At 36.2% G+C, this 16,127-nt stretch overlaps 2 protein-coding genes across 12 annotated transcripts in view; both read right to left on the bottom strand.

Annotated features, from left to right (window-relative positions):
* ORC2 (origin recognition complex subunit 2) overlaps positions 1-477 on the bottom strand; it is a 41,713-nt gene extending 41,236 nt beyond the window's left edge. For 4 of the 6 annotated variants that reach the window (XR_005837835.1, XR_005837836.1, XR_005837837.1 and 1 more), the window contains exon 1: positions 175-477. The gene's annotated coding sequence lies outside the window, so the exon portion shown is untranslated. The other 2 variants (XM_040642129.1, XM_040642131.1) reach the window with 2 other exon arrangements.
* Positions 478-5,308: 4,831 nt separating this feature from the next.
* FAM126B (family with sequence similarity 126 member B) overlaps positions 5,309-16,127 on the bottom strand; it is an 84,229-nt gene continuing 73,410 nt past the window's right edge. For all 6 annotated transcript variants that reach the window (XM_008687341.2, XM_008687340.2, XM_008687343.2 and 3 more), the window contains one exon: positions 5,309-13,213. In XM_008687341.2, coding sequence (XP_008685563.1) covers positions 12,615-13,213 — 599 coding nt within the window. In that variant the 3' untranslated portion in view covers positions 5,309-12,614. The remainder of the gene's footprint in view (positions 13,214-16,127) is intronic.

The raw sequence follows: 16,127 nt of genomic DNA, 5'->3' as shown, positions 1-16,127 counted from the left end.
CTTACCGATTGGCCGCGCTCGGCCAGCCGAGGGTCCTCGCGCCCGCGGGAGCCGGGGGCAGCCTGGGGAGGGCAAAGAGGGAGGCGCAGCGACCCAGCCCAGAGCGCCGAGGGGAAGCCCTCTCCGAGACGCGGGCCCCAGCTCGGCTGCGGGGCTGGGCGCCACCGGACTCACCTCACAACCCCGAGCTAAGCGGCAGAGGGAAGCGGGCTGCCTCGTTGTCCCAACACGCACCTCTAGGTCTCCGCCAGGCGCCGCTCCGGCCTCCCTGCGCCCGCCGGACCGTACTCCGCTGACTGGGCGCCGCAGGGAAGGCGGCTTGGGCCCCAGCAGGAAAGGCCAAATTCCGGTTAAGCACAGGCTGAGAGGGTCGCAAAGCAGTAAAGGAGCCCAGAGACCGGCTGGGGGATGGGAAGCTTGCCTGCTGCACACCAAATCTCCCGCCCTGTTAGGGGGCGGAGTCCAGGAAAGCCAATAGAAAACGGCGTCAGCCGAGAGCGACATCCCTGCCGGCCAGTCGGTCTCGGCCTGCCGGCTCCGCCCATCAAAAAACCTGAGGAAAACGAATCCCTAAACTCTGAGTTCTGGGCCTTTCCCGTCCTCTTTCCGTTTCCGGGGAAGAGGGGAGGAAGTGTTGGTTACACCTGGGGTAAATTTGCGGCGGTGTATCAGGTCTGTCTTGAGGCAATCTTAAAAGTCGTAGTTTCTCTAGACACCTTCTTTTGAGGTAAAGGTAATGGGAATGAGTCTGTGTTTGTGGGTTTTTTTTTTTTTTTTTTGATACAGAGCGCACAAGCAGGGGAAGTGGAAGAGGGAGAAGCAGGCTCCCTGCCCAGGGCTGTATCCCAGGACTCCGGGATCATAACCTGAGCTGAGGCAGATGCTTAATCGACTGAGCTACCCAGGCGCCCCTCAGTCTTTTTCTTTGGATATTTAAATTTATTCAGTTAACTTTGAGCACCTGTTTGTATCAGGAGCATAGTGCCCAGATACGTCCCTTACCGTTAAGGAACTTAGGTTCTTGTTGGGTAGAAAGAATCAGATAATTTCATTACAGTAAGGTTTAAGTGCAAGGATAGAATTTGCAGAGATCTAGGACAATGACCACTTACGTCATCTTAGCTAAGCAGAGGAGGGGCAGCAGAGGAAAAGCCTATCCAACTACAGATGATAGAAAATAGAGGTGGAAAAGGGATTTCAGGAAGAGAGTGTGGTATTACAGACTGGGTGTGGTAGTACAAAGCACAGTTTGGTGTTAACTTAAACCTTAAGTAAAAGTTAAGAATGGAATGGGAGAAGTCTGAGGCTAAAGAACAGAATTTATCCTCAATGATGGAACCATTGAATAATTGTAACCAGGGTCTGATAGGTGTTTTATATTAATCACTAATGAAGGTAAATTTGAGAGGGCAGGGATCTAGTTAGGAAGCTATCAAAGCAGTCTGGAGACGAGGACGGAAGTTTGACCTGTAGTAATAAAACTGGGAAAGGATGAATTTGAAAAAAAATAGGCAAAGTCAGTGGGATTTGGAAACAATATAGAGGTAAGGAAGAAGGCAAATGTAAGTCCCAGGTTTCTGGCATGGCTGTCTGGGTATCAGCTCCCCAGTGTGCTGTGAAAGATTACAGATAGAGGGAAAGCATTTAGCTTGCAGCATCTTGACTTTGAAATCCCTTTGAAAGAGAGAGATCAAATTATCGTGCAAACAGTGAACATAAGAGTTTGAAATTCATTCGAGATCGATAGAGATCTAGGGGTCATCAATATATAGATTAAAGCCAAAGGGAGAAAAAAACTGCCTTAGGATGATGAATAAAATAAATGAAGTGAGGTACCTCATCTTCTGAGACAGGCAGCAAGTAGATGTGCATAGTTGTAGATATAGTTGTTCTTTGAGGTGGTGGGAGAAAACAGGAAATTAAAACCTTCTAGCATTATGGCCTCCATTTGATGAAGTAAGAGCTGAGGCTCCTGAGAAAGTGATACTTAAAAGTGATGAAGCTTTGCAACAGAAATGGAAGGCAAAGAGAAAGTAAGCAGGCCAAGAAGTAGAAGGACCTCAAAGTGTTGGGGGCTTAAGGTTGGGGCTACTGGGGTTGTACGGATGCCTATTGTGTTCAGTGAACTGAGTAAGGGAATAGAAAAGGTGGAGTGTAGCATTGATATGGATCACACACACACACACACACACACACACACTGGATCAAGCTCTTTCTTACACTGGCATTTACTGTTTTTATATTTCTCTAGGAAAAATATTCTTAAGCCAGTGGTTCTGGTGGAAGAGGAAAGCTTAAGCTATGAATGCAAAAGATTGCTATAGGATTAAAGAGTTTCCAGTGCTGACTGCACATGAAAATTACCTGGGGAGGTGATAAAACTAATGCTAGATCCTAATCCCAGGGAGCGTGAATGTGGCCTGAGTGTGGTTTTCAGAAATTTCCCAGATGATTTTAACATGCAGCTAGGGTTGAGAACCACTGAGCTAGAGAGTATGAAAATTTTTGTCAAATATGAAATCACCTAGATGCTATGCATTTAACATACACTTGCTAAGGGTGTGATAGGTCTAGAATGGCAGTGGCAAATGCCTCAGCAAATAATTTCTACCTAGAGGTTTTCGTTTTGTTTTTTAAAGATTTTATTTATTTATTTGACAGAGAGAGACAGCCAACAAGAGAGGGAACACAAGCAGGGGGAGTGGGAGAGGAAGAAGCAGGCTCCTAGTGGAGAAGCCTGATGTGGGGCTCAATCCCAGAACGCTGGGATCACGCCCTGAGCCGAAGGTAGACGCTTAACAACTGCGCCACCCAGGCACCCCTCTACCTAGAGGTTTTAAGATACCAATTTGATTTCAGTCCTGCTCAGGAGAAAGTGATTACTTGTATCCAAACACTTAAGAGCAGTGAAATCCTATTTTACCTCCAGGATTTTCTCATACCAGGGATGAGGCCCTCATAAGGTACAAATTAGTAATGAAAGATTTGGCAGATTACTCCTTAAAAAATATACACATAATAATAATTCAAACTCTGGGAAATGAGCCTTAGAATATAATCTTCAATACTCAAAGTTTTACAGTGTACATAAAGCCATTATTTATAATAGTTGTATTTCTTAAAATTCTGATTTTCTTTGAGGAAATGGGGATATTTCCTACTGAATATTGACTGGAGAGAATAGAAATATTTTTGAATTGTTTTTAAATTATACAATGATTCAGAATTTAAGCTTGTCTTGGGTAGCATGACCTGGCCATAAAAAAGGTTTTCATTCCTAATGTGTATTAAACATTGTTAAAGTGCCAAAAGTGATTGGTCCTTTAAGTGAGTTTTAGAAGTGAGCCCCACCCCTTTCTGATGCAACATTTGAAGAAAACTAGGGCTGTTACTAAGGACTATTTCCATCTTGTTTGGATTAGGACCCAGGGCCAGATTTAGACCTTTAGAAACCCTAAACACGAACGACCATATTTGAACCCTCTCCTGTGTTGTTCAAAACAATATTAAATCATAAAATAATTACAAGTAAGTCCAACAAAATTCTGATTTCCTCCCAAGCTCTACCTGGCAACATTTTTTGCAGGGGAGGGATGGGGGAAGGGCTTATAAAACATTTTTAAGTTTTTTGAGAGCTTCCTCTGCTTTATTATACTTTAAACCAAGTTTCTCAACTTGGGTTCCTCATTTAAACCACATAAGACTATATTCTTTCTTCTTGAGAATGTACACAATTAAGGATAGTACACAACTGGAACCATACATAGGAGATAAATTCATTTATAACTGCATTCCTAGGTTATTAGGGCTTGAATCTTTCGTAGGTTTAGTTTGCCTATTAGTAATCTAGCTCTACTGAGATCCAATCTCCTCCTCCTTCCCATCGTCTATAGGGGCCTTGGACTTGTGGGGATAGGACAAGTATACCAGTAGTTGAGAATAATCAATACTGTATGAAGCAGCATCTTATGATAGTTAAGTGCACAAGTCCGTGAGCCTGAGTGTCTGGTTCAGTTCCAGCTGTACCACTTACTAGCTCTGTGACCTCCTACAGATGAACCTACCTTTTCTTATAAAAGGAAAACAGTACTTACCGGACACTACTGTATTACTGAATTATTGCATTTCCTTGAAAGTGGTTAGAATGGTGCTTGGGATGTCCTAGAACCCAGTAAATTTTGTTACTGTTTAATTCACTTGAGAAGAATCTCTGGATCATAAATTGTGACCTGCACCACAGCTATGTATGTGTTAGCAGGACAGTGTCTCTACTATCTTCATATTCACTATTTTATTACAGTACCTTAAAGTGGTTTTTCCCTTTGTATTTGCCCTGTATTTTCTAAGGTTTTCAAAATGAGCAAATTTACATTTTTAAAAAAGGAAAAAATGGAAACTGTCAAACTGGTCAATCTGATCCTCCCTAACTAATGCAGATCCAGAGTCAAGGCAAAAACAAATTAAGCCAGGCTTCATGAGTTGCCTTAAGCCATTATCTTCTGGAACTGATAATCTTTATCAGTAATTTTGGATTAAGGCATAATAAACAAGATATTTTAAAAATGCATTTTATATTGCTTGGATCTGAAATAAAAGGAAAAATAAAGCCTTAGTCCATAAACAAGCAGTAATAGCTATGAGGGGGGAAAAAAAGGCCTGAGAGTTTTCTAGAAAGTACATATAAAGAAAGGAAAAGAGGGCCTGGGGCTGAGCTGATTCCACCCATGTTCTAAAAGACGGCAAAGTATATCTTCAGAAAACACAATGTGGGAAAGAGCAAAAAGTTTACTGACGAGAGAACTAACCACTGGTAAGAGTACAGGGAAACAGGCACTTTCATACATTGCTGAAGAGAGTGTAAATGACAGGTAGTAATGCTGGCTCCTCTTTATAAGGACCTTAAGAGAGAAAATTTTCTAACACTTCAGTTTTAGAAACAGTTGTGCTTCATCTGAGAAACTGATTTGTCTTATATTAAGGATTCTGAAGGTCCTGTAATTAATCTCTCTACATTTGGCTGCTTTAAAGTTCAGAGATAAATCTGTATCTCAACAATAACATACAGAAACGTATGGCACATTTTATGTATTAATTCCACTTCTGCCTTCATGTTTATTTTATGGTAATATATGTAATTTTATATATTGCTTTAATTAGTTCTACAAATTGCCTTAATAGGGTGTCCTATAAATAAAAAGTTCAGACATACATAAATAAAATGCCATGCTTTGAAAAGAAAAATACAACAAAGGACCATTTTATGGTATAAAATTTAGGTAAGATATAAAATTAAGTCAGGGGAATCCAGTCAAAAGCCAAATAAAGCTGTATTTTTATACTGTACAAAAGAAAATTTACATTCTTAATGTAACTAGATACATCTAGAGGAAAATTACACATTTCTCAAGAAACACAATATTTAACATCTCAGGTTTCTGCATTGCAGACTGATAATGAATTTTATACATCTTTATTTACAATAAATTAAAATAGTTTTTCATCTCTGGCAGATATTTACAAGGTCAACAGTGACTACGTTTCACATTTCAACAATCAACAGCATTAACCAATTCAGTAAGACAGTTAAGATAATGGCTTACATGCACCAATAAATATGATCTTAAATGTACGGTTTTTTTCTTCAGCTCTGAAAAAATGAAAGTTTCACTAGTCCTAGGTTGAAAGGACATCAGTCAATAGAAATCTTTATTTTCTTCATGCCTCTCCTATTTAAATTTTCACCAGCATGATTCTCTGAATACTTGGGAAATTTATACCAAGCTGCAGGTTGATGCGGGTCTGGAAAAAAAAAATAAAAAAAAACAGGAAAAAAAAAAAAAAACCAAGAAGAGCTGATCTATACATTCCATATCCTTTTATGAAGCAAACATGTGAAAGTGGGGTATCTCCTGTTTACTTGTCCATTGTGACAGAGATCAGACTATATAATGCTATAATAAAAACCCTTCAGAAATTGTAGCTAAGAAGAGCCAATTATGAGAAAAATAGTGGGAAAATAATCTTTGCACCATAAAAATGGTTTCTCTTAACCAGTTACAATGAATGTAAAGTCAGCATAATTTTTAGAATGAGAATCAAGATTCACCGTAAAGTAGTTGAACTTATTACAAATATTTATTCATTTTTTAATAGATTTTAAGTAATCTCTACACCCAACGTGGGGCTTGAACTTACAACATACTAGAATCGCATGCTCTAAGGACTGAGACAGCCAGGCACCCCACAAATATTTTTAAACAACACATGGAGCATTGAGCTTATCTCTCAATTCAGTCTGGATGATAAAACTTAAAAAAAAAAATCCAAAATCTACATTAATAATTGTTAGCCAATCTTCTCTTTCCAAGACAGCTGATCAATACATTCATTACTTTTTAACTACCACCTGATACGAAAAAAAAATACACAAAACCTGTTTGCAACATTAGTTAATATACATTTTGTGTTTGCCCAAATAAATTGTTACTTAATAGTTTAAGTAAATCCATTAGTTCTTAGTGGTCTATACACTTAAAAAATGAGTGTTTTAGCTGTTTTCTGCAAAGAAAAAAAAAACACCCAGAGTGATCATGTACACAAATTATGTAAAAACGTACCATTTTAGCCAATATCATACTTACTGGAAATAACTGCCATTACTTAAAAAGTACATTTCCATAACTCCGCCCTCAATTTTATTAAAAAAAAAATCCATGATATCCTACAATATACCAATTTTAGGAGTTTCTCCTCTTTTTTATTCAATACTGATGAATAGAATCCTTGAGTTAAGGAGACATGAAAATGTGCCATATGGGATAATATTTGGCTTTCTTAACTGGTACTTTTGCTGGAGGTGTAAAATGTTGACGTAAGAAAACCTCAAATGGAATCTTGTAGGAACTGTAGACCTATGTTGCAAATCAAAGAAATCTTATAGTATTTATTTCCCCCAGGGCTAGAAAGCAATCCTTTATGTTAAAAGGACCTCATTCCTTCGTAGTTAGGTACTTTAAAAATTATATTTGGTTGAGACATTTTCTTTGGTAAATTTTATAATCAACAAAGTTGTAAAGAATTTCCTCTGATACAATTAACACTGAGCTGTTGACACTCAAATACAGCAAACCAGTTTAATATCAATTCTGTAGTTGGGGATGGATTGTCCAATTAAGTTCATTTCTCTTTGAAAATAAAAATTTTCTTATTGAACCTACCTCCAGATACACAATTATAAAAAAAAAAAGACATATATACTGTAAGCTACACTTAATTCCATTTTTTTGGTAAAATCTATAAGCCTAATAGCATAATAGCAGACATATGAATGTGCCTTAATTTGTAAACATTTTCTCAAGACCCAAAGTAAAACAGAGAACCTACATTTCTGTACTATGCTGCCAGTTATTTCACATCATTCCCAGCTTTCTGCTAACTTCTATCCTGAACTCTTTGCTCATGTGTATATTTCTCATGTGACTAGTGGTTAAGAAATACTGAAGCGACTGAAGTTTCCCAAAGCCTGTAGTTGTGTGGGCAGGTTTAGAAGGAATGTGCCTATAGGGGTAGGGGAAGGTTGGGTGACGAGGACTCCTCTAATTCTAATGGCAGGATCACCATACAGATTTCTGGCACTGCCAAAAATCTAATATAGTTTAAGTGCACATTGGTTGACTTTATGAATATTATTTCCTATGTATATTCAGTGCCAATATGATATACCCATTAGGTACAGAATGCAGGTAATACTAAAACTTATGCCTTATAGTATCAACATGACCACCCTGGAAATGGAAAATTGTATCAATCTGGTGACTCGTGATTTTATTAGCACTGTTGACAATTTTACACTGCATTCCATCTTATAATCTGGCAAATATTCTAATTTTTGAGAGTTTAATTTATCAATAACTTCTAGTAGGTTTTCAAATAACTTGTTTCTCAAAAGCACTTTAAAAAAAATTGAAGTATTACAAATGAGTGTCTCAACCGACTTAGTGGTTTGAAACATGACAATAATCATTCAACTTGAAAGATAAAAAGTCTCATATTCAGACTTTAACACAGCCATAGTATAGAAAAGTTGCTCTAAAATTCTTACAGATTTTCTGACCACTGGCATGACCTATTAAACATTTTTAACCTGAAAAACAAATACATAACTGAAATACTGATTAAAATAAAAACTTACTTTGTAATCCAAGATCAGAAATGGAGAGCTCCTCCTTGCCAGTGTTTATATAAATAGTATACTACCCCCTAACGACAGATACTAATTTTTTAAATTTACAAATGAACATGCAGAGAATTAAATGAGACAACTGATTGTCAACTAAAGTACTCAGAAATGGACCCATAAAAACCTCACAAAGTGAGGTAGCAGAAAACACCTCACTTCCTTAAAATAGTCACAAAAATAGTGCAAAAAAAATCTCAAAGAAGTTATTCTCAGTATTCCAGTGTCTAATAAATAGTTACAATTAATTTAAAGCTACTAAGTGGAATTTGAGAATATACATTGGAAATATTGAGCTTATATAGCTGAGACTACCGCATTTAAGACATTTTATACGGTATATACACTTTAAATGACATAATGGTCACCATTTCATTATGGAATCATAAGCTTCACACTATAAACCTTTATCAACCACATAAATATTGCTTGTATCTATTCTAAAGCACAAGTTCAATTTTTTTCAACATTAGAAATTAATGGAATAAAATTTATTTCATCTTTACTTTGCAATACTCCATTGCGCAAAAACAATTAACTTGCTACCAGGTGACTGTGAAAGCTGGCAGATTCAATTACTTTAAAATAGCTAGAAACACTGATCAAAGCCATTTCTTTGGGTTTATCTTGCATTTAAAATAAATCCCCAGAAATATAATCAACTATAAAATGGCAGCATACAACTGTTATGTGGCAGAAAATAGTAAGGCATAAATTAGAATAAGAAAAATGTATCCTTACATCTGTGGTATAGATACCTACATTTCCAACACTTCCCCATCTATGTTTATTACTCTACATTTTTTCTGGATTAAATACTTTTCTTAATGTGCTATATTCACCAACTACTAGACCAGAACTGTAAAGAAACTGCAGAAAGAGAGAGTGTTACATACCACATTTACTATAGTATGAGTACAGGGAGGCAGTGGGGTGTTTATATGCATTTGACAGGAGACAAGTTATATTCTGGCTCTGCTTCTTAGTTATGTGACTTTGATCATGTCACAACCTTTTGAGCCTCAGTTTCCTGAGGATAGATATTTGGGGAGGGGTCACTGGGTGACTAGATTATTTATAGGGTCTTGTCTAGCACAAAAATTCTGACTCTATAAACAGGCACAGAAGAGTAACTGGGAGAATAAGAGTGGTGGCAGGGGTCAGGATTTCTAATTACAATCACTTCCCCCTCCAAGCTTCTCAAAATATTTTTTATATTTAAAATCTTACTTCTAAGTTAGCTTTCCACACTTTACATTTTAGGTTGATTTCTAGTAACATAATTAAAATTAATGTAATAGAGAAGAGTAACCAAAAGCTTCAGATATTTCTTTGTATTTCTTAATCCAACCTGGCATAGATGGCATCAAACAAATTGATTTATTATAGAAAACAAGTATTTTCTCTGTAATGAGCTTTTCCACGGGGGAAAGACCTTTCCTTATGAAAGGTAATACATACATGCATGCATGCATACATACATACATACATACATACACACATACATACAGGTTGTAAAAGAATAAAGTATGACTATTGCTGGCATATATGGGTTACAGCTGTTCTATACCTGAAAACTATTTTGAATTAAATGACAATAATGCAAATTAATATAAAAGAAATCTCTTAGAAAATTTGACTTATGGTTTATTAAACTAAATTTTAATTATATCTTGCACAGGAAATCTGTTCTAAGACCCTGAATGCACAGTTAGAGCTAAATGAAAGGTTTCTTCATTAAGGCCAAATCACATAACTTAAAAGAACAAAATGTTACAGAGTTCTGAAACATTAATGGGTATGCATACATACAAAATATGTATATACACACAGATAAGTGAAATCCTATAAGCTGAAAAGTTTTCCAAAACCAACTTTTCAAGTTTAAGATTTTTAACAAAACAAAAGATATTTATTATATTTATTACAGCTTTTGCTGTAATTTGGTATTATTTGTTTTTTGGGTTTTTGTGTGTGTGTGTGCTTTAACTAAATCAAGGTAGATTTAGATGCCATTAAAGACACAACTTGTTGAATTCAAACAACCTGCCAGCCTCCTAAATGAACCAGGCATTTCTGCCATAAAGTGAACGACCTCCAGCCATGGCCAAGATCTTACCGCTTGGTAAGAACAATGCTCTTTTCTTTTCCTACCTGAAACTTTGCTTTCCTCAGTATGCTATAGATCTCTGGACATTTATTTTGGCTGCTTTCAAACTCATTTATCTGACATCCCTTAAATTAAAAGGGACATCTAACATATGTCTTTGTGATATATATATATATATATATACATGCACACACACACACACACACACACGTGCACATACACACAAATCAATACATTTCTATTTATACACTTTTAACTTTATCCCAGACTTTGGCAATGTTGTAGTAGTAGTACTGGTTGAATTAGATCAGGTTCTAGTTTTCCATTTTCTATGAGCTGAAAAGTGTTACAGACTGCCAAATTCAAATAAGCGTCTCATTGTTCTTATAAAGATTCTAAAAAAAATCCCCTCCAAAACAAAACAAAACAAAACAAACCCTCTTACAATTAAATAAGAGGAGGAGGGGGGAGGTTTTCAGATGTGGAAAAAAACAAGAGGCATTTTTCTGTACTTTATCAAAATCTGTTGTAATTTTAATTGATAGAGATAATATTTTAAACTTTGTTAATTAGGAGAATACTTGCTTTCTATAAATTCAGTATATTTTTCTTTCACAATAATAAAATAAAAATGTCTAAATATACAAAGCACTAATATCTCTGATGTATTTTGTGGAAGGATAACATATAGCAGTTCAAGTCACAATACACTGATTTTCAAAAACCAATATATTTTCTTCTTTTTTCAATCAAGCATTAGAGAGAGCCTGAGACCCAAAAGAACTTATACTGAAATCTTACCCAACCAAATCAGAACTAAAAAAAAAAAAATTTTTTTTTTTAACTAATAATGCATTTTTGTAGCCTCTTAGCACAGTTACCAAATGCTACTTACATACATTCAACATCTAGCTTACTGGCATGATTTCAAAGTTTTATAAAAATGAGAAACTTTTGCAGATATATGATTAGAAGGTACACAAATTGCATTACATTAAACACAAAGGCAGTGTGGTTCTTATAGGAGAAATCAAGTCAGTACCCCCTGGTAGAAATGTTCTATAAAAATGTGTCACATTGAAGCATCAGTGTTTTCAGCCAATTATCTGTCCCTGATATATTTCCTTGGAGTATATGATCTATCAGGACTTCAGGTTTCTTAATCCAAAGTATCTGACTGAATTTAGGTACATCTAGAAAGCAGCTGAAAGGGTTTCTCCAATAGTCTGACATCACAGAAAGTGGGTTGAGAAATCCCTCTCTTTACCTGAAGACGTACTTGTTCTACTTCAGTCATCATCAGCTCACAAAGGAAAAAAAAAAAAAAAAACCTATCAAAACTTCCCCTCACACACACAGTCCCACACAAGCTAAACAAAAACCGCCCCCTCCCCCCGCACAAAACCCCAGCACCAAAGTGTCAATCATTCCTGGGAAATAGAACATGCCCCTTGGATTCTCTGATTTGTTAGCTGTTCAAACTTTAAGGACAGAAATGACCTATGTCCTTGTGGGGAGGAGGGAAGACATGTTAATAATGACTGTAGAGCCATTGAGAAAGTGCATTATCAATTACACAAACAACTTTGAGCCCTGCCCTCCAAAGGAGGGGGCCAAACTTGATTTAAATGCCTCAGTAACTGAACATTTGTGTCCTCGAAATAAAGGAGATGGGGGGAAAAAGAACCACCCACATTTTAATGAAAAAGTGCAGCAGTCTACCACCTTTCCCCATGCTTCTCAAGAAAATGATTGCACAGACTCAGAGAAGTCCAAAGTCATAGCAGAATCTCTGAGGCACTCCTGGTTAAAAGAGAAAAAAATATGATCCAGTAATCTCCACAGTTCTATAGATTATGAGAACAAACCCGTTTTGTTTTGTTTTTTTAACGAAAGCCAAAGAATCATTTCATAGGGATCATATACACCATTTCCTCTAACATATCCTCAGTCTCACAGTGTTGAAATGGGACCGATCAGCCTACGATGGATTGCACATCACCCAAGGAGAAAGGAAGGCATGGAAAATGCATACATTTTATACTGCTTCACAAACACATTTACAAGGAATAAGGTGAAGAGAAGATATAGGAAGGAGGAAAAAGAAAACCTTATTGCTGTTTCCATACAAAATACAGTATGAAGATACCTAAACTAAATCAAATCTGATTACGATGACCAATATTTTCACAATGTGGGATGAAGTGTCTTATACAATGAAATGTTCAGTTTAAAGGGTAAGCAGAAAGATGAGAGAGGATGTCAGAACTACACCTGGGATATTAGCTGCATATTGAAACTTGGGGATCGAGACTGCTTGGTTAAGGGAGCTCCTGGGCTGAGGAGCTCTTTACCTTCTCCACCTTGACCTAGCCGGTCTTCCTGTAGACTGATAGTTGAGTATCGATTTACATTGTTAGCTGCTAAATTAGTAACTCCCTCAGTGCCAACCCCAATGCTGGTACATGCTTGACTGCCATTTACATAGTCAAATGATTTGCTTGAGGAAGCACTGGCTGTCCGGATTAGACTTATACTATTGGTTTTTGGTACCACCTGGCCGGCAGGCAGGCTCAGGTGTTTCTTCATCGGTGTCAGCTCGATTGAATCTACACTAAGATCAGCTGGTTGCTGTACATACTGCCTGCGAATGACTGAATCTCGAGGGCTCTCACTGGATTTGATGACAGAGGCTGTTTCTTTATCCTTAGCTGAACGCCCAGTTGCTACTTTCCTTAAGCTCCCCCTCTGAGAAGAGGAGGATGGTTTGGTCCCAATTGGCTGACTGCTGAGGGAAGCCCCTGATGAAAATCCTTCATCTGCATCATTTAGGTTTACCGACTCTTCTCCATTTACACCCTCAGCACCTAAAAAACAAATCAGACAGACTCAGCAATAGCTACATTAAAAAAGAAGGAACTGTGAATAAAAACTCAACTGACCTTATCTCTTGGGTAATGTTTGCTATAGGCTGGCAATGGCCCTGTTGTCAACACTTCCCCTAAATAATTTAGGGGAAGAAAGTTTAATCTACACAGAATTCTAATATGTTATTCACTGTGTTCATTCAGCTTTAATTAGTCCAGCTTTTGTAAGACTATACACCAACTTAGTACCTCAATATTTAGGCATATAAAACAACTTTAGGTGAAATACATTTCGTTACAAATCTTTATAATATACCCTTGTCTATTTGAGGTGACCATATCTATCTGTTTAAAAAAAAAAAATCAAAATTTTTTATCTTCCTTAGCCCACCATTAAGAGAGACCATACAAAAGAGACCCTCTTCGGATTGCAGTCACCCAGTATAATGCCAAACTCATTATCCCTACAAGCCAAACACTTTTTAAGGCCAGTACAATTTTACATTTACTAAACAGCTAAATACTTCTACATGGCTTTAAAACCTTTAACATGGAATTACTGGAGTTTTTAACTCAAAAAACTACATCGTTTCCAGTAATTTCATACTTATATTTTGTCTTATGGGGATATCTACTCACTGGTTTCCATATTTTCTCGACCAATTAATGTGAAGAAAATATTTGATTATCAGAGAGTAACTAGTAGGAATAGTTAAGGATTTTTACTTTCTATATTATGTAGCTGCAAGAATTTAAATTTTTCATCTTGAGATGTATTATTGTCATAATCACAAAATACTATGGTGTCCCATTACGTTTTATGCAGAAACCACAGTTAACGAAATAATCCTTATCTTGGGATTTTTGTTAGAAAGGGAGAAGCATATCTAATATAGTCAATTTGGGTTTTCCAGAAAGCCTAATCCTCTTACTGAAAGTATGATCAACACTCTCTTGGAAAGTAATACATTTGATTCTTTCAAAACAGACAGCAGTTTGCTACATCATTATGTATGTTTGCCAGACTGCAAGACAGTTTAATCTGAATCTACATACAGATATCAATATTACAGTTAAGGTAAAATATTAGGAAAGAATTCTAAACAAATATTACTTTGAGATACAGGTTATCTAAGTAAAATACACATAAAATATTTAAACACAATCTTTATTTAACAAAGTACCTAGAAAAATAAAAATATTTTCTTAGATATATTTTCTTATATGGATTAGCTATTTCCTTCTTTCAAAAGAAGAACAAATAAGGCTATCTTTAAAGCAAAAGGCATGTTATTATATCCAGCAGTTTAATAATCTTCAACCATCATGCAAAGCCATATGAAAATGCAGCTGGCACCACTTCTCTCAACCCCTTCTTCAAAAGAGTATATAATGTAACTCAAAATGAAACTTTAAATTATATTCATATGGTATCATCTCAGCAATTTATTTACAGTTACTATAAAGAACTCCAAAATGCCCAAGAAAAGATATTTACTGGTTCACAATTGTATCAGTAATACAAAACCGGAGTGAACAGAAATGTATCATCAGATATACATCTATATTTACTGAGGAAAGGAGACTGAGAGATTTAGTGCTAGCGTCTAAATCTTGCCTCATGCAGGTCTGATGCCCAAGCAATATGGCCATAAAAGAGATGATGATAACATAAAAGCCACCATGCAAGAGAATCTGCTGATATTTTATGTAATAAGAAATGCTCTTTCAATACAGTGGAACACTGACAATACTTTATAATCACAGGCATTGTCCTCGGTTTGGCAATAATTTTAAATCCAACTTTAAAAGTCACAAATAAAATGTTACTTGACAATCAGGATAAGGGTATGTGATGGGCTTATGGTCTCCCTTCAATTTCAACATATAACAAATATAATTTTAATGATTTAAAACCATCATACTAAATTCTTTTAAAAGACCAAATATTAATGTCAATACAAAAGCTCCAGCCAACTTCAGAATTACTAAAACATAGGTTTTAGTTATTTCCTTCCATTTAAAAAACCTCAAAGAATAAAAAGGCAGTTATGTCTTACAACATTTTTCCTTTCTAATTTTCTCCCTGGGTGACACTACTACTCATGATCTATACGGAAGATAACCAAAAAGGATCTTTAATGAGCTTACTTTCTTTCTTTTTAAAGATTTATTTATTTACGTGTGAGAGAGAGAGGGAGAGTGAGAGAGAGGGATAGGGAGACAGTGTGAGTGGAGGAAGAGGCAGATGGAGAGTGAGACAAGCAGACTCCCCATTAAACAGGGAGCCTGATATAGGGCTCATTCCCAGGACCTTGAAATCATGACCTGAGCCAAAATCAAGAGACAGTGCTCAACCGACTGAGCCAATGAGCACCCCTTTAATGAATTTTTCTATTCAGTCTGCCTTTCCTTATAGATTTAGCTTCTACTAATATTGATTTAATGATAAAATTAATCTAGATTAAAAGGCAAAGTAATTTTTGAGAAACTTCAAACACACTGAAAGAATTTACTCCTCTTTCCTTGTGGTGATACCCCACCCTAACCAACTTAAATTTTTATCAGTGACAGGAGATATTAAAATACGATATTTTAATTTTTAATTAGAATATATTTTAATATTTAATTAGATATTTTATTATTTTTTAAGGATTTTATTTTTCAGTGATCTCTACACCCAATGTGGGTCTTGAACTCACAACCCCAAGATCAAGAGCTGCACGCTCTACCAACTTGAGCCAGCCAGGCACCCCTTAATAGGATATTTTAAAAGAACTACTATTTTGGTTCCTTTTTCAACGTATACGACTTTTGATGAATTGGAAGAAATGTTTCAACCTAATCCCACACTCTAGAATTTCATCAAGTCTTAATTATGATAACATAGTATTACATTTAGCACAAATAATCC

This window comes from Ursus maritimus, unplaced genomic scaffold, assembly GCF_017311325.1.
Source record: "Ursus maritimus isolate PB19 unplaced genomic scaffold, ASM1731132v1 scaffold_1, whole genome shotgun sequence".
NCBI lineage: Eukaryota > Metazoa > Chordata > Mammalia > Carnivora > Ursidae > Ursus > Ursus maritimus.
Note: the sequence above shows the minus strand (reverse complement) of the source record. Positions and strands in the feature narration are given on the sequence as shown.